Source organism: Tympanuchus pallidicinctus, unplaced genomic scaffold, assembly GCF_026119805.1.
Source record: "Tympanuchus pallidicinctus isolate F22 unplaced genomic scaffold, pur_lepc_1.0 scaffold6, whole genome shotgun sequence".
Taxonomy (NCBI): domain Eukaryota; kingdom Metazoa; phylum Chordata; class Aves; order Galliformes; family Phasianidae; genus Tympanuchus; species Tympanuchus pallidicinctus.
This window is the reverse complement of record NW_026294780.1, coordinates 10,635,063-10,654,461: the sequence shown is the minus strand read 5'-3', so window position 1 is coordinate 10,654,461 and position 19,399 is coordinate 10,635,063. Positions and strand designations below refer to the sequence as shown.

The 19,399-nt window shown below is 38.9% G+C and overlaps 1 protein-coding gene across 2 annotated transcripts; it reads right to left on the bottom strand.

The window, feature by feature from the left end:
- Window positions 1-29: 29 nt before the first annotated feature.
- On the bottom strand, window positions 30-19,096 carry IL18RAP (interleukin 18 receptor accessory protein). Of its 2 annotated transcripts, none has more exons than XM_052664731.1 (12): window positions 19,015-19,096; window positions 16,900-16,942; window positions 14,069-14,194; window positions 12,828-13,095; window positions 12,551-12,725; window positions 11,144-11,318; window positions 9,665-9,733; window positions 9,288-9,405; window positions 6,949-7,103; window positions 6,272-6,409; window positions 1,896-2,066; window positions 30-1,145 (listed from the first exon to the last, which is right to left on the bottom strand). In XM_052664731.1, exons 1-12 carry the CDS (start codon window positions 19,021-19,023, stop codon window positions 772-774), a joined length of 1,821 nt encoding a protein of 606 aa, XP_052520691.1. In that variant the 5' UTR covers window positions 19,024-19,096; the 3' UTR covers window positions 30-771. The 2 variants fall into 2 exon arrangements, with proteins under 2 accessions (XP_052520691.1, XP_052520692.1); XM_052664732.1 differs by having other exon boundaries at window positions 6,949-7,091.
- Between the last annotated feature and the right edge of the window lie 303 nt (window positions 19,097-19,399).

The window sequence follows — 19,399 nt, the reverse complement described above, 5'->3', positions numbered from 1 at the left end:
GAGTGGTATGTGGTATGAACCTTGGCAGAGGTCTTCAAGAAAAAAACAGATGTTTCAGAGCCCTTGGAAACCCACTAGCTGTGAAAATCATGGGATTTAGTGCCATGATGTTCAGCAGTTTTGGTAGAACGCATGAGTGACCCTTGCCGCATGGGATCAGCAGAATGCAAATTGTTTCTGAGTGCAAAATGTGTCAGAGCTGGTAGAAATGCCTTATCCCACTTCATGAAGGATAGTAGTTCCTGGGATCAGCCCTGACACAGCATTCCTCCCTGTCTCAAACCCTTCAGCATACCTAGATGTGGGAGCATCCTAGAGCTTTCATCCTTGGTATTCTCCAAGAAAGAGGTAACTCACATATAGAGCTTGGATTTGTCCTGCAGAACTGCGCAGAAAATTAAACTACAAGATTTCTCAGTTCTTTTTTTACTCTTTTTTTTAGGGAAAAAAAAAGTATGAAAATGCTTCAACAGAAAAACAATGGAAAGAGAAGAACATTTGCATGTCTTAACATCATTGCAAAACAACATAATAAATATCCTAATAATAACTTACTAAAGATAGCTTACATATACATGTGTGAGAAGTGCCACATAGTTTTGCTGTGTGCATGTTTGCACTGCAGCCCTTCTCAGAGTTCTAGAGTGAGATATTGCTGGCTCAAGTGACAGTCCAGAGTAGTCTGCTGATGTAAAAAAAAAAAAAAAAAAAAAAAAAAAGTTTAAATCCATTAACTCCTGAGATAGCAGTCATTCCTCTGTGAAATTTATGCTATCGATGTACCAGGCTGAATAACCTTTGGAAAAAGCCCTTTAGGCTGCAATTTCGCAACACCTTAGTGGTATTCACGGGCATGTGGTAGTGCATGTATTTCCAGAACTTTTTGTTTGGAGCAGTAGAAATAGAAGGCTTCCAGGTAATGACTGGTAAAATCCGAAGAGCCTTCTTAACTACTGGAGGCAAGGTCTCTGGCTCCTGGAAAGCTTGGAACTTTATTAAAACCAATTTGATCTTTTTGTCTTCCAGTGCACAGTTCACTGCTGCCTGCAGTTCAAAGATGTTTGGTCCGCTGACATAGGCTGGGCTCAGAATAATGATTGTTCTTCTACTTTGTTTAATAGCTGTAACAACTTCATCTGTGTATGCTGGAGAAGAAATTACAATTGTTATTGCAAAGTGTATTGGACTTTTTATCCAAATCAGTTCATTTAAGAATGGATAATCACCAGAAATACAGAAAACCAGAAATAGAAGTGCTGAGCAACCACATTAACCTTAAAACTGTTCATGATCAGAGGGTACCTCTGCCATTTTTATGTAACTTTGAGAACATAACTGGATGCTCAAAAGGTGGAGGGCACAGCTGAGATCACAACCACAGCACGTTCAAGCAAGTTATCAAGGGACACTTGGATTTGTCTGTCTCTCCCAGGGAGAGGTACTCAGGACTTCCAGTTATTGCTAGTGGCACTGACCAAGGTGAGTCAGAAAGTAACTAATGAAAAATTCAGGGTATTCATTTTTCAGAATGGAGTCTGCCTGTGAATAAATTCTTGGATGAGAAGCTTTGTCTCAGCCAAGTACCTCATAGAATGGAAAGGAAAGGAATGGAATGGGTTGAAAAGGATCATAATGACTATCTAGTTTCAAATCCCCTGCTATGTGCAGGGTTGCCAATTACTAGATCAGGCTGCCCAGAGCCTCCTCAACAACCACACTCAAATATACACATTCCTTGGTTGCAGAGACCACGTAAAAAGACCAAACATGGCAAGATATGAGCAGAAACTCCTGTGCCAAAACATACCATTTGTTGAACTAGTGCATAAGGTTTTTAGGAAAGAAAATAATGTTACAAGGAACTGAAGACTTTCTACCAACCACAGGAACCTTACCTCCTCCTGGAAGAATATCTCTTTCAAGAATGCATAACTTGTATCCGTATTTGTTTTCAAGCATGTCTGGAAGGATCTCCAGGGCAAATTTTTCCTCACTAATAAAAGCAGAGTTACTTTCAGAAGAGTCTGTTTTTGCATAGGATACAAAGGCATCAAATTCTTTGCCATCTAAAAGAAATAAATATACATATATAAGTAACACAGCATACATTAACAGGTGTCTGAAGTATTCAGCTTCTTACTTAATGCAATATTTCCATTTATGTTCTATATATTTGCTACCTATTTAAGCAGACCCAACACAAACTGAAACTTATAAAGCAGTCATGAAGAACAGCAGTTCAGTTACACAAAACTAAGCTTGTCTCTCCATTTTCTTCTCTGTAGACATATGCTACCAAAGTAAATGAGGACATTGCAGATGACCAATGCAAGAAAGTTTAAATTAGGCACTTTTTTTTATTTTTTTTTTATTTTTTTTTTTTTTATTTTTACATCTATGTGCCAATTTTAACCAGTGGGAGATCTGGCACCTCCCAGGAACATTCTATGCTCTAGGAAATGATTCCCAACCTTTTCTGTCATTCACCCAAATGCTGAGTCCAAAGATAGTCACAAATGCACAATCTGCTTTATAAATATAGTGCATTTTACTTTAAAAAGCTGGGAGGAACAACGTCCCTGGATGTCAGCTGTTGTGAAAGATGTACTCTTTTCATACACTGCTATTTCTAATCAGAGAGAAGGGCGGAAGTGGCAAAGATTAAATCTGTTTCAAATATGAGCTCAGAAACAGAGTACTATCCAGCTCCTGAACTTTGCTCCAGTCGCATTTAAAGAATGTTTGCAAAGTGCTACTGCTGAATATGTAAAGAACTCTCAGCTCTGAAACATTCTGGTACTAATGCCCCAGATTTTACCCATTCCTATCAACAAAACAAAAGAAACCTATTTGCTAAATGAAATTTGAGCTGCACTTGAGGGAAGATGAAAGAGAACGTAAGAAATTGCTCATGATGCAAAAGGCACATTGATCTCAGTGCAATATGAATATGAATGCTCCTAATTCCATTTGAGATGCCCTGAGGTTGGTTGACGAGATTGCCAAATTTTACCTAGGCGCTATTGGAGACCCAAATATTTTGGAATAGTAGGATATTCTCAGGCAAGTCAAATGACAGCAGATATCTTTATTTGATCAGTTGATTCATATTCCATGTCAGTATAGTCAAGAGGAACCATAAAGTAATTCAGCTGTTCAGCATGGGGTGTTTCTGCAGAATGAGCTGAAAAGCTCTCTAGATTTCACCATGTTGATCTCATTTCACAGAACGGGAACTGAGACATCTAATCCCTGCACAGTCACATAGGTAATAGCATTGAATCTTATCTCTCCATGCTAACACTGTGATTTCTAACCCTAGATGTTAGATTAGGATCATAAGGATCAGAAGAAATCATATGGAACCCTGGGAGCAAAGGAAATGCATGTGGAAAATTAATGACCCGCATGAGTTGGGGTTGAACAACTACATTCATAACTAGCAGATAACAGAAAGTATATTATCAAAAGAAAACATGGGCGTGAAAATTGGAAAATTCAGCTTAGAGGCTGAGACTATCCCCAGTGCTCCTGGCCATACACTTCTGCCATTTCCTTGTAAGAGTGTTGAAACTCTTGTGGTAACAGAAGTTCATACCTCAGAACTAGCTCCCTAGTTATCTATTACCTTCTGCTGGGCTAATTTACTGCTAACTTGAGCCAATCTAGGCCCAAAAGAGTGAATCAGCAACAGCAAACACACATGGCTTGGAGGTGGGGCGCTGGATCACTAGACTGGTTTAGCTGAAATGTCCAGCTACACCCTGATCTAAAGATCCTTTGAACGCCACTTTTAAATGACAATAAATTCTTTGCAAAACAAGCCAGATATTTTCCTCATTTCACCCATAGAGGTCACTGCAATCTTATTAGACAACCACCATTGATAAACACATCATGGTTTTTGTTGTTGTTGTTGCTTTTCTTTTTAGCATCACTACTGCAAAAACAATGTAAAAAATGCATACACAGTTAGCACAATTAGGATATTTTTTCCAGAACAGTACAGGAGAGTTTCTCAGTGCAGCCTGAGAAACTTCTGGGACATATATTTCAGATGCTCAAAATGTTGGAAATGATGTTAGTTAAGGAAAGTTACTGTAAAATTTGTCTATAAATGTTAATTCCCCAGCTTCTTCACTGTTTCTTTCTCCCTGTGGGAGAGGCAAGATTTTTAAGAAGTATATCTTAATTAGCTATGGAGGAAGATCAAGGGCTAGAAAGGTGTGAGATAACGAATGAGCTTACTGCTGTTTTTAGCTAACTATTGAATGGGTACAGAGATGATGGAGAGAGATTTCTCTGAGGCCTAGAGCGATAGCAGAGAAGGCTACAAATACAAGCAGCAATAATTAAAATCCCCATTAGAAGTTAGTAAAAAAAATTATCACTGCAAAAATGGTCAAGCACTGGAACAGGTTGTTCTGAGATGTTGTGAATTGTCTATCTCTTGAGGCATGCAAAACTTGGATGAACAAGGTCCAAAGCCATCCAATCTAGGCTGGCTCTGTTTTCAGCAGTAACTTGAATTAAATGACTTCCAGGGTCCCTACCAGTTTCTGTGGTTCTGCAATTTTCTGATGCTGTGCTAATAGGAGTGGTAGAGAAGGAATGATGGAAAGGAAGAAATGGCAAAATGACATCAAATTTTTGCTTTTTTGCTTTATGAGCAAACCATTTCAAATCTCAAGTAAATTGATAGACATCCATATGAGGTGAGAACATCTTTGGGGTGAGTCATCTTCAGGCATAAAACCTGCTGAATAGGCATATCTAGTCTGCACACTTCATGCCCCCCATGCCATAAATGGGGTTGTGCACATGCAGTTCACTGGAGTCAAGGAGTAGGACAGAAGATGCAAGAGATACAAAAGGGTCTTAAACTTCAATGTACAAATCTTGCCAGGCCTGTCTCTGTCCTGCTGACAAATATTATAAGGTCGAAGGGGACTTTCCAGAGGTTCTTAAAGCAATCTGCTACCAAGCAGAGGGGAAATTTTAAGTGATTTCCCAAATAACTTCTGACAGATGTTCTAGAGCTTACAACAATACTTTCCAAAAAGGCAGTCAATTGTTTCACAATTTATGTATTAATAGATACATAGATAAATATATTTGGTATTCACACATAATTGAAATACACCTATGGAAACACGAAAGTAAACTCACGTATTATATGTCTCAAGATGCATCAAGACTCAAGGATTTTTATAAAAATTTCCTTGGGTAATTTCTATCAGATTTATTTAAATCCACTAGAGAAAATTAGATGCTAAATTCACTGAAGTAGGCACTGTGATTTCTGATACATTTTTTGCTACCTAATTTGTCGGAGGCCCATTTTAGCTGAGATGATGTGGCAGTGCTGCTACAGAGACTTGGAATTTGAAAAAGTTGATCACTGAAGTAAAATCGTGATAGTCAACGTAACTTCCAGAAAGCAAAAACTGCCTCAAAGTGCACTAAGCTTGTGTTCCTCATTATCTTATTTCACATAACCACAGGATGGCTGATGCTGGCAGGGCCCTCTGTGTCCCTCTGGCCCTGCTCAGCAGGGCCACCCAGAACAGGGTGCCCAGGTTTGTGGCCAGGCAGCTGTTGGCTCCATCTCCAAGGAGGAGACCCCACAGACTCTGGGCAGCCTGTGCCAGTGCTCTGTTACCTGCACAGTACAGAAGTGTTGCCCTGTGTTCAGAGGGAACCCCCTGTGCTTCAATTTGTGCCCATGGCCTCTTGTCCTGGCACTGGACTCCACTGAAAAGAGCCTAGCTTCAACTTTTGTACACCCTACTCTCAAGTATTTGTACACATTGACTAGATCACCCTGAATTGCCTCTTTTCCAGGCTGAACAGGTCCAGATCTCTCAGTCCCTCCTCAGAGGAAAACCTACTTTTTTGATCATCTTTGTGACCCTCTGTTGGATTCTCTCCAGTACATCCATGTCCCTCATACTGGGAAGGCCAGAACTGGACACAGTGCTCCAAGTGAGGCTTCACCAAAGCTGACTGAAGCAGAAAGATCACCTCTTGCCAGCAGAAAGATCAGCTGGCAATACTTTGCTGAATGCAGCCAAGAATACTAAGCATTCTTAGCAGCTAGGGCACACAGTTGACTCATGTTCAACCTGGTGTCCATCAGGACCCTGAGGTCTTTTTCGGAGCTGCAGAACAGGGTTATTAAGAGAACTGAATTAATGGGTTAGGTTAACTCAGAGAACAAAAGACAATAGGATAAAAGTGAAGAATAGCAATTTTGTACCATATTTCTTACCTTCTGTAGTTTCATTGTGGGCCACATAGCTTCGGTACATCAGCACTATTTCAATCCAGTGCTGATAAATAAAGGCAGTGCACAAAAGAAATGCAAAGAGAATAGAAATGGCACTGCACAGTATGTACAAGAAAAACACTGTAGAAAGAAAAGGGTTTATTGTAAGTCAGACTTTCCAACTTAGATAAAAAACTCCATTCACAAAAGAAGCTCACAATCTTCATTCCTTCCCTTCTAGCAAGCTTTAGAGAAGATAGGAATTCATTTATCTGCAAATTTCAGCACAGTGTTTCAGTCTACTATGAGGGATAGTGCTTGAACTGTATCTCCCTCTTAGTACGAAAAGCCAATTTGAGATGAAAGGTATAGAGAAAATGGTCTATCGTACACTCAGTGGGACTGAAAACAAAAACTGCTTAAAATGGAAAATATACACATAGCTGCACACAGAACCCTGCTGGAGACTTCCTGTGCCATCCTAGTGATGAATGTCCACTGTGAGCTATGGTTCAAATGAGAGAATGGTTTAATTTCCACACTGATTCTCTTTTTGGCCTTTGCTTGAAAGGCTGCCATATTCATATCAGGTACAGCATAAACATACATGCTAAGGATTGGGAAAACAGAAACATCCCATGTAAATCTTTAAGGGCAAGCAGCCCTCCATCTGTTCTTACCTCTCTGTTTTTTTTTCAGTTGGATCACAGCAGTAGCATTCCCCACAGAATTTTGAGCAAAGCAGATGAAATTGCTTCTTAGGTCCTTCTCAGTAACTTCTTTCAGTTTAGCAACATGACGTAGTACATGTCCCTTTAAACATCTTGGACAAACACTAAAGAGAAAAAGTATATATTTGCGTGACACCTTTGCAGCACATTCATACAATCCCCAAACATCTTAAATACAGAGAAAGAAGATCTTAGCAAATTCTGAACATTTAAATTGAAGTTTTAACAGAGACACAAAACTCTGGTTTGGAGCCTCCATTTGTGTTTTATTTGCATCATAAGAAGATAATGACACCAAAAGGTTTGCAGACTGAAGAGTTTATTCTTATTTCATCAACTCAGCAAAATAATTAATCTCTTGCTTAGCTTTAAATATGTAGGTTTTTTTTACTTCAGTAAGATTATTTGAATTTTCCCAAGACTTTGAACACCCCCCGCAGGACAAATGTAGAGAAATTAAGCTTCAAAAGGAGCCCTGAGAGACAACAAGCTGAGAAAAAAGATGGAAAAGCATCATCTCTTTCCAAGGGATACAAGTCCCAAGGACAGGACAGGCAAATAGAATAAAACAAAAATGAGGAACTGAAGAACAGAAAACGAAATGGTGACAAAAGTGCCTTTTGGGCACTCTGAGGAATACCTAGTGCTTCTGAGTCTTAGTGTTTCTCTTTGGAAGCCATAGTACATGTGTCTGTGGGTCATCTCAAGTACACCTCATGTCATGTCACTGCTGGCCAGTGTGCCAATATGACAATGAGCTACCTCCACTAACCCAAGAGTCGTGGGCATGAATATGGGCAGTTAATTTTAGGATTCAACATGTGCTAAAGTTCTGTTGAGAATGGTCTATAGCAGGGTGGTTGGTACTAGATGGTCTTAAAGGTCTTTTCCAACCCAAACCATTCTATGATTCTATGACTCAGAACTGAGCAGTAAAAGATATGCTTGTATTGCAGATTGCTTGCCCAAGTTGGACACTGTGTAACTGAATGAGACAGGAAAATACAGGAAGGAAAGGGAGGCATGGAGACAATTCAAGTCATCTCAACTGACAGCACGCTCAACATGAGTCAGCAGCCTTCACTGGTAGCCAAGAGAGTAAATTGTATTTTGGCATGCATTAGGTACAGTATAGCCAGCCAGTAATAAGAAGTGATTCCCCTGTTACATATTAGGGTTGGTGCAGCCTCATCTTGTGTATTGTATGCTATTAATGTTAATATCCTTGAAAGGACCCAGGGGAGGAGGACATCAAAGCTGGTGGCAGGGCTGAGGGCATGTCCTGTGAGGAGAGGCTGAGGGCACTGGGCTGTGCATTTTGGAGAGAAGAAGGCCAAGAGTTGACCTCATTGCTCCCTGCAGCACCCCGAGGAGGGGAAGCAGAGGGAGGCCTGGGGCTCTGCTCCTGACAACTGATGGCAGAAGGGAAACGGCACAGAGCTGCGCCAGGGGGGTATCAGGCTGGGCATTAGGAACAATTTCTTTATTGTGAGAGTTCAAACACTGGAACACGCTTCCTAGAGAGGTGGTTCATGCCTCATGCCTGCTAGTGTTCAAGAGGCATTTGGATAATGCCCTCAATAACGTATTTTCATTTTTGGATAATCCTGATGTGGTCAGGCAGTTGGACTCGTTGGTCTTTGAAAGTCCCTTCTAATTAACTATTCTGTTCTGTTCTCTTCTATTCTATTCCATTCTTTAAGGTCACAGGAAATCTTTCTCCTGTATGTCACTTCCCTGTGGAGTCCAGTTAATTCTTTCCAGGGAAGACTTGCAGGGTCTGAAATTCATTTCTGCGTGCCCCCAGTCTGACCTAATGTACATAACTCAATAAAAACAGCCCAGCTTTTGAGGCACACAATTCTATGTCACAGAGAACTGGTATACAGTACTGTTTCACTGGATCCAGTTTATTCCCCACTTAGAGACAATTTTCATAGAGATGGAGTGAATTGTTAGCAAGGCACAACAGAGCACACAGGCACACAACTGATGCAGGCACAAGGGGCCAAGCACCATTCATGCTGAAATTCCCTGTGAGATAAAGCTTTGGGAAAAAAGAGTTAAGACTACACAGAAAATACTGAATTCTTGAATTTATGGCCATATCATATTTTGAACATGTGCTTCTGTATGTAAATGTACTCATGGACAGGCACAATAACATGTTGAAGGACAGATGGTTCTGAGCTCCCTTCAGTAAAATTACATATTAAGTAATGCTCTTGTGGAAGGATTTTTACAGTTGCCAACAGCATAGTAACACTACTATTGTATTGCTTTCTTACCTTGTTTCCTGGTTCAATTTCTCATTTATATTTTCATTGTCTCTTTTCCATATTACTCTTTTCTGAGTACCTCTTTCAAACCCAAACTGTACACGGCATTCCAGTTCAAGGGGTTTTCCTGAAACAAATTAATACAGGAAGAGCATGAATGAAGGTCACTGGACTGTTTTTCCCTTTAGTAGACTGCGATACATGTAATATATAATGTTTATTTTAATATTCACTAATACATTAATTAAGAAAAAAAATTATAGAAAATTCTCTGGAAAGCAAAGCTCCAAGAGAGCAAACCTGTTTTATTTTATTAAGGTTTATCATCATCTACTATTAGCTCATTTGAACATTTTCTTTCACTATCAGAGAAAGAATAAACTTACCAAGTTCTGCTTCAAGAATCGCCACACCACTGGGATGCAAAATGTTTGGTGGATGGATAGTGTTTTTTGCTGCAATTAACAGGACTGCTATTAATAAGTGCTATTGTCAATGCCAAAGACCAGAGAAAATATTTCAAAGGTATATCTTTCTCTTGATGTTAGGTGGAATTTTGACATTACAGTCCAAGAGGATGATTTATGGTTGATAAGCTGTCTGAGAATTCACAGTATGAAAGCTTTCTCTACAAAACTTATATAGATACTTAAACCGCTATGTCAGTTGTTGAACTGGGGAGCTCAGCATCAGCACTGCACCTGAGGTAATTTAGGATTCAGAAACAAGGATCCCCTTTGCAAAATCCCCTGTGGTATCCAATCCCCATACAAGTTCCCTGCCAAGCTCCATTCCACATCCACTAAGCATGCACTAACTCCTTATTCACACTTTAAATACACAACACAAGTACGTGCATTAAAATACCACATCGTTAGAATTTTTTCTAAGCAGGAGTTGACAAATAGCAAGGATAATGTCACCTAGTATGTGCAGTGTGATAAACAGGTACCCAGGCTGTGAGAACGTGGCATGAAGGGCCTAAAATGCACGGCTCTGATATTCTTGGGAAATCCCATACTACAGGAAATGTTGAAATGTTGCCGCACAAACACTATTTTATTTTTTTTTTTAACTTTGAACTATGCTGAAGCAGAGAAAGCTGCTACCCCGCTACTTGTGAATACAGAATAGATGCAGCTGTGTCACATTGCTGGTGTTCCAGCCTAGAAGACAAGGCCTGAAAGAACAGGTCATACAGGCAGTGATGCTGTCCCCAGATAGCATGCAAAAACAAAGAACTTTGTTGTCTTTGTTGTTAGATTGCTCTCAGGTCCCATATTTCCTCTGATACAAAACGTCACATCACCATTTTTAAGTGAAAAAATGAAGATCTCATGCATTACAGAAGAAAATACCGTGTCATCCAACTGTAGAAGGGAATTCTCTAACTCGTACTTTAACTCAAGCCACCACTTCAGGACACGTGTAGGAATGAGATACAGCATTATACTCCACATCTGCCAAGCAAGATTAGCATTCTTCCCTCTTGGTATTCAAATATCTTTCTAACACTGCACATACAGTGCATGGAGAACATTGGCACCAGCAGTGGTTTCATGAATTCTACTCTCAGATTAAGTGATTTAAAACCTTGTGTAGATTTGATTCCCGTTGTTAGGTATCAAGGCAGAATAAGATCTTGACATCTATGGTATTACTAAATTTATTACTAAACACTGAAGGTCCTAGACACTGCCCAGAGATGTCCTCAGAATACTTGCAAGTGAATTTTAATGAAAGTGTAGCTAGTCTAGTTAATAATTTTTCAGAACAAGATCCTGAACAAAATATATTAATAGAGTACTAAAGAATAGGGAAAACATATTTTTGAAATATTTTATAACAGTTAAAATATTACTCACCAATGACTTCTACTGTAACTGCTGTTCTCATTGTCCATTGAGTAGTGTTGTCAAATATGGTGTAATCACATATGTATATTCCAGCGTCTTGAACATAAGTTGTTTTCAAGTAGATTTCATTATCCATAAACTTTAGGCTTTTCCTGGTTTTCCTGTATTCTATCTGACGGCCATCCTAACAGCAATAAAATAGTATCAAATAATTAAATGCATCCTTATTGTAGTTGTTACTGCTGCTGTTAAACTATATTATAAGATACTTGGATGGAATTGCCATGACAGTAACAGTAGGGTTAAGCCAAACTCTTTTCACTGAAAACAAAAACTTTCTGCTATTTAGATTTATAAAAATTGTGGGCTATAATATGGGAATATCAGTACATGTTAAAAAACAACAACAATTTAACTTTTGCGGCTGCTGAGAGATATGTAAAATAATGAAAAAATTATAAATTTAATTCACATTACTAAAGGTCAAAGAAAAGGATCTCTGCTTTGTACATTTACGGAGTAGGCATTTTTATTTTCATAAATAAATGATATTTGAAACCAGTTCCACAACATTTTATAGGAAAAAATGTGGTTTTGGGTTGTATAGATTGATAGCATTGTCACTATTTTCAAAAGGATGAATGCTGCTTTTTGAAAAGTGCCCCTAGTTTTCACAGTTTTATTTAGGTAAAATCTCTAGGGGTACTAGGAATTTTCCTTAAGACAAATGCAAAATGAGGTAAAGACATACCTCATATAAAGCTTGGAAGTAAATGAAGAGTAACTTTGACTGGATGATCATTTTGCTTGAATAAATACTGTAAATAGTACCAGGTAGCAAAATGAACAGTTGAATTTTCAGTTATTTTTGTTTGCTTATATAGTACAAGCTTAGATGGAACTATTAGTAAGTATAATAACTACTAGTGACTGTAGTATTATTTCACCTTAATGAGAACTATTGGTGATAGGTGGATGGTTGGACTGGATGATCTTGTAGGTCTTTTCCAACCTTGGTGATACTGTGACCCTATGATTCTGTAGCATATTACAATTATTACAGACAAAGTAGGGATAAATTTTAGCTTGAAGGTAATTTAGCAGTCATTTGAAAAAGACTAAATCAGTAATTCCTCTGTGGGATGGTGCCTCATTAGAAACAGATTCTTGGAAAGAATAATTTGAAATATTAATATTAAAATAAATTTGTTTCTAACATAGCCAATTTTTTCTTTCATACATTTGACATTTTCAGAATTTAAAATCAAAACAGAACTTTAAAATTTTAAATTTCAGCAGTGTCAATGTTGTAAATAACCAATTTTTATTCTCAATTACTACAATTAGTTGAAAAGAAACTATGCGGAATTCCGTACTTCCACTGTGCTTCTGAATACTTAAAGGACTGACTCTTACCTTGTACCATCTTACATCCACTTTATCTATATGGCTGTAGCATTTTGTCCCAGGACAAGCTATTGAATTCCCACTGCCAGCAAGAAGATGCAGTGTGTTTGTACCATAGCCTGCACATTTTGCCTCTGCCTTTGTCTGAACCTCCAGAACAATTTTGAGACACGGGATTTTTTCACTGAGTGATACAGAAAAAAAAAAAGTTAAACTTTTAATATAAAAGCAAAACAAATACATCAATTCTTACCTAGAAATATAAGCCCTTTTCCCCATTACATACTGTATCATACAGATGTAGATTCCAGAAGCATTCTCCTTTACTGGTTTAAACCAAAGTGCATCCCCTTGCAGAGTAACGTCAGAGCTTTCCTCAACAGCTTTAAGATGTCCTTTGTCTTTCTGACACCAGAACCATTTCACCTCATGTTGCTTTAGACCTGAGTTGTTATAAATGTTGGTAGCATCTTTATGTGGCAAAGCACATTGTAAAACAAACTCTTCATCACTAATTGCACGATACCGTACTTGAGGCTTTACATAGGAACATCCTGAAAAGTAGGAAAATATCATATCAGTACCACCTGAAAAGCGCACACAGCAGTCATGCCTTAAAAAAAAAAAAAAATATATACTGAAAAAAATACAGTTTTTTTTTCATGTGACTTTCGGACTAATGACCAACTTTGACCAAATAATTTTCTTAAACATGGAATTGATCAAAGTTCTCAAAGACTTGTTCAAAAGTTGTTGCCAAATGTTTTTTTCAAAACATTTTTTTCAAAATGCTTAATATGAAAATAGCTGAAGATTTTTAGTGAACCAAAGACTTTCATGTGGATGCTAATCTGCTAAACCTCCTCCGCTCTGTAGAAAAAAATGTGTAGCTCTTCTAGATTCCCTCTTCATTAATGGAGAAGGGAGTGAGATAAATGTGAAGAAGTAGAGCCTGCCTGCCTCACTCCCTAATTAAAGTAAGACTGACAAACATTTCATTATCATCTCATTGCTTTCAAATCTTTGCCCTCGTACATTTCAGTTGCTATGTCTAAATGAAATGAATTTTCAGATTCTGATTGCTGTGGTCACACATCCCAACCCCAAATTCTCAAAAGGCTGACCAACCTCCTGGTAGAATGGATGTAGTAACCCCTGAAAGAAGGGTGGCAGGATTTCATATCAGTAGAAGGGAACACATGAACTGTTTGGTTTCTCACACGCCCCAGTGGGAAATCCTTTGCAGTTTTGGTTTCTCTGCAACTGGAATTAACTAAGTTCTTTCAGATAGACAGATGAATGGAAAGCTCTGATATATTGATCTCACCCAGCCTTGTTTTCCACCTCCCCCATGGTTGGACCAGCTGCTGGAGACTTCAGGGAGTCATAAAAACCACTAATATTTTCCATTAGGTTACCAGAAGTTCTCCTTTACATCTCATGAAGTCGTGGCTAGAAGTAGATCTGCTTCTCTAAGTTTTCAGCAAGTATTACAACCACCAAAACCCACCAAAGCGGATTTCTTACCTGGCAAATTAATCCCTCTAACTTCTGTTCCATACAATGCTAGAATCCAGGAAAAAGTAAGCATCATCTTCTTTATTAATTTTGGTTGGTATTCTGAGATATTTTCTTTAAGAACCATCCTGCTTTCTGTAAAAGAGAAAAACAGACATTTTTTTGCAAATAATAAAATGATAAGTCAGGTGGTTAAATATGTAACTCATTGTGTAGCTCTATGAATAATGGCAGACAGTATTTTGTAGATAGTGTGTTTTAAAAATGAGGTTCGCAGTGCTCTTCCTGCTCATATCATTTCACACAAATGCAAGATAAATAGTATACAAGAATACAGAAAACCTCTTCAAAATATCTTTCAATGACATATTTATCGTACATCTTATATGCAGTACAGGTAAGCATTACATATACACAGATCTTCTGCATCACAGCGCTGTGCTGCCTGAATGACCTTAGAGAATTGCAGAACAGGGCAACATCCACACCATCGTTAGGTGTCAGCTCTGTGCTGTGCCATTTGTGAGCATAAAGTGGGGAGCTTCTAACATCCAGGAGGTCTGGGAGAAGGTCCACAAAGCACTCAAGAGTCTTACATTGCAGCCTCCTCGCCAAAGTGAAACCCCGAACCCTGTTGCATGAATTATTCTGCCTCTACCACACAGAGGCTTGAGCTGTGTCCCACAGCCTTTCCAGCTGTGGGGCTAAAGAGAAGGCAAGTTGTCCAGCATTCATCTTCAACAGCCCCAGATGAATTTGGATATTTAGTTAGAACATCTCCAACACTGATGTTCCTCATTCAAGATCTCAGCTAGTAAAGACACACCCTTTGCTGGTGCTCACATTGTGCAATTCAGACCTCAATAATTTTTCTTTGCTCTTTGGGCTGTTAAGTGACTCTGCATTTACACAGTGGCTAGAAAGACACTGAGTCAGCCTGAGGGAAAAAAAGGTCAGGCAAGGGCTAGTCCCTAGTCTGTGAGCATCTCATGCAAATTAGACACAACTCAAACAGGCAGGCATCGAGAGATCATCCAAGGCACCATGAGTTGGCTGCCTAGATAAGGAGAACTCACACTACATTTTTTCAGGAACCTAACCCACATAGAGAGGAGCACTTTAGTCACTGTTCTGTTCAAGATGTCTCTATTCCCTACAAGTGAGTGGAACAATCTATTTTTACACTCAGAGGTCATACAGGGTAGGCACATTTGTTTGCCTTAACCCATCCTGGTGCTTTCTTATAGACCATCAAATCAACCGTCAAAATGTCATTACCCTGTATACATCTTAAAAACATACTGAAACTCCAAGCCAGTAAGTCAATCTGAAAAAAGAGACAGAGTTTCACTGGGTGCAAGCCCTCCTAAACTTTAGAAAGACTTTTATCCACTACATAAGAATGAATGGATCCTGACTCTCTTGGATCTGTTTTAAGGCAGTCATAAAGATCTCTCTCAAAGCATCCATTAGTGTTGCAACTCTGTATAAAGCAAAGATCATGTTCTGAGTTATGTCACCCAACAGTCCATCTGGCAAAAGCATACTGGTGCCAGTTGCTAGCAGAACCCAAGAGCCTTGTTTGTGATTCACTGCTGAACCCCCCTGAGCAGGAAAGTTGATGCAATGGGTCATTGTTGCCAAAGAGAGGTGGTCTCATCTGTCATTCTGTCCTACCACACTCATCTCTCTTCACCCTAAACAAATGGTCCAGCCCCTCTATGGTGACAGCTGCAGTTCTCTTTCATGCCTCAGTTCAATTTGCTAAGCCATTAGAAGTTAAGCTCTGGGACTGCTGATTTTCCAGCTACTCCTTTGTTCGTAAACAGGGACAAGCAGCCTATATGTAGCAAAACCATATGAAGCGACACAAAGCATTTAGTAATACAAATGACACATAATGTCTATGTTCTCCAGTTTAATTCCATGCTAGCAACCCTCAGGTAACAAAGGGTCACTGTGAATGGGAAGAAGTGGGAAAAGGAGGGTTAACTAATGAAGTTAATAGCTTTGGTCAGCAATTTGCATAACTCTCTGTTGTATTCTGCTAGCTGTGATAAGGTACATCACTACCAAACACGAGTTAACACTTATTACAGAAGTGCCATCATGACAGCATGTGAGGTTAAGAAGTGTGATCTTGTAAATGTGCTAGACAGGGAGAGGGAAACTCACAGCTAAAGCAAACAACAGTTACCAAAAGAAGGGGGTTGTTGAAAAAGGATAATCTTAAATGACCATCTATATTTGTTTACACTGTGGGTGGACTCAAGGTGATTCAGTGACTTAAAATATTCAGTGACTTGCCAGTATTTGCCAGGAAAATCAAGACAATCTTTCCCTAGGTAACATTATCTACTTCTCTGTCTTCTCCAACCATGTGTGCATCCCTACTGTCATATCCTTAGTTCAGCAATTTAGGATGCTGTTTCACTGGAAATCAACACATATGCAAAGGAGACTAATGTGGTTTTAAAGTAATTTCCTATGGTAAAACAATGCAAAAGAGAAGAATAAGAGCTGTTCCCTTTTGCCTATGTTTTAACTCCTGTAAGACACTCAGAAAAAAATAAAATTGATGAAAGTCTCTTCAGCCTCAGAGTTATCAATTTCTATCAGTTGTCACAGATTTACATCACAAAGGCTGATTAATCTGATAATCTGATTCTAAATGTAAGATTACAAATAGTCACACAAGAGAAGAAAAAACTTCACCAATCCTATGAAGTGAAATATAGTCTAGCGAAGCTACTTACTAAGGCTTTTTTTTTTCTTTTGCTCAAGTAATTAAGAACACTTTACTTTAAAACACATATTAAAAGACAGTGAAACTAACTCACCTGTAAGTGGTGTAAGTGGTATAAGTGGTGAACAGACTAAAATCTAGAATTAAAAAAGGAGAGATTATCTGAAAATCTTACCTGCACATTTTACACTATGTGGTACGAATTGTGGTAAGGTTTAGCTGAACACTGTTGAGACTCTGTTTCCTTTACAGGAATTTCCTCTACTTGAGTGTCATCATCCCTTCCTTTTTCGGTTTAATTGCTTTAGGTTCAAAGTTTCCGGGTAATTTTCTTGTAAAAAGATAGGGGGAAAAAGGGTTGCCTCTACTAAAAAAATCAAAGCTTTCTGAGCTTTAAATCCTTTACTTGCACTGCATTCAGAAATGCATTGGACTTTTTAGTTTGCTTCATTTATGAGGAGGAATGGTAGAATATTCTTTTCTCTTTTTTTTTTTTTTTTTTTTTTTTCCTAAGTGCTGCTACTGGATGGGTGAAAAGAGTACATAATTTACAAAATCTGTAAGCCAGCCATACATCTTCTCAGTACAGAATAATAATTCACTATACCCAGCAAGTTCTTACTATCCTTAGAATCATAGAATCACAGAATTGCTCTGGTTGGAAAAGACCTTCAAGATCATCAAGTCCTTAGTCACTTTCTGCATGATGCGAAGAGGCACTGTATGAGGGCTGTGACACACTATCTTTCTGTGCCCTCACACTTCAATCTTGTTGGCAACACTAGTGGGGCTTTGCAGATAGTGAAAAACGTAGGCCTGATGAATACGAGCTGTCTGTGACATCCCCACTGGACCTGCTAGGCAGGCAGAGCACTTCAGCATATCCAATATCCAATCCCACATGGTCCAGCTCCTCTTCCAAGGTTCCTCTGAGGATGTGAAATCCTTACAAAACAGGCTGCATATTGACTCTGACTACATAAAAGCATAAGAGCATTTCAATAGATGTCTCTCTGCTTATGCTAGACATTATGCTTCCCCTGTGTGAGACTTACTCTCTTTACTGCAGCTTGAGGCAATTATTCTATTTCATTCAGGTTCCACGAGAAGAAGGTAAGAAAGGCTTTTTGCTGTACAGCAAATAAATGTAATATTGCCTCTGCTCAGAGAATCATAGAATCATTTCAGTTGGAAGGAAACGTTAAAGGTCATCAAGTCCAATTCCCCTGCAATAAACACATGCAGCTCAATCAGGTTGCTCAGAGCCCCATCCAGCCTAAAAATAGACACATTCTTTTAGGCAATAGACAGTACTAATGTTTGTTTATGTTGGGTCCTGAGCATGTGGAAATATAAGATGGGTATTCTCAGATTCCACAGCTGGTGATTAAGCTTAGTGGTTGTTTCCTCCAATATCTTCAGTGTTTTGCCCCAGCACAAAATATATGTTTGATTTCTAAGTTACAAGAGGCTCCAGTGATTCTTTATAGGTTTCAGTATAAAGAGATGAGACTTTTGTAGGTGTCCTTTTTGACTGGGGGGAGAAAAAAAAGCAGTTCACTTTTTCCCTTTAATGAATAATGGAGTGCAACACAGACAAAGCAAAGCCCATGCTACCTTCATAGAATCACAAAATCATAGAATCATTAACATTGCAAAAGATATCTAAAAAGATCTTCTAGTCCAACCGTAGACCCATCACCACCATGCTCACTAACCTAGAGCCATTGCTCAGACAACCAGGAAGAGGGCTGTTTTCCAAATACAAATCTTCCAAGCATAAAATGTACGTCAACCTTTTCAAGTACTAACAAGTTCATTAAAATAAATAATAATAAAAAATGAAAAGTAGCCCAATCACTTGATAAAACATCAGTCACCCAGAGTTTTGAATGAGGACAGATGGATGAAAATCTTGTCAAATTGTACAACCCTGTGGCTCAGCTTCTGCCAAGACTCACCCATCCTCTTCTGTAAAAGCAATATACATTCTAAAAATCAGTCTCACACACTGTACTTATCAGGCTCCTCCTTTCCCCTTGCTGCTAGAGCATGTTTACAAAGGAACGGATCCAGAATTCCCTCTCTGCCTCCTCTCCACTCCCTCACTCAGCATATTTTAGGCTATGGCCATAAGAAACTGCAGGCTCCACACTCAGTAGTACCTTTCCATCCCCCTAGAAAGTCAAGGCAAGAGTCCATATCCTACCTTGTTCATCTCACATCTGCTCAAGCCTTCTGTCAGCCAAGAAGCAGAGGGGAAAATGTACTTCTCTCATCATCTCACCATCTCAGCATGTAATCTTACACTAGTAGGAAGAATTAAGTCTCTTTATCAGTCTTGTACTATTCTGGCTTGACACATTCACGCACCACATCCACGCCTTCCGAGCTATGGTTAACACTGACTGAGTAAGATATTTTCCACTCTGTCTATTTTCTACACTGTGTCAGTGGTGTTGGTTCTGCTGTCACAGATATCTGAACTGTATCTGAACATGAACTTCTGTTCACCTTGTACTGGATTATATGGCCAGTGGAATGGCATAAGTCAAGTGGGTTATGGAGCAGTGGCGTAACTCACCTATTACTCC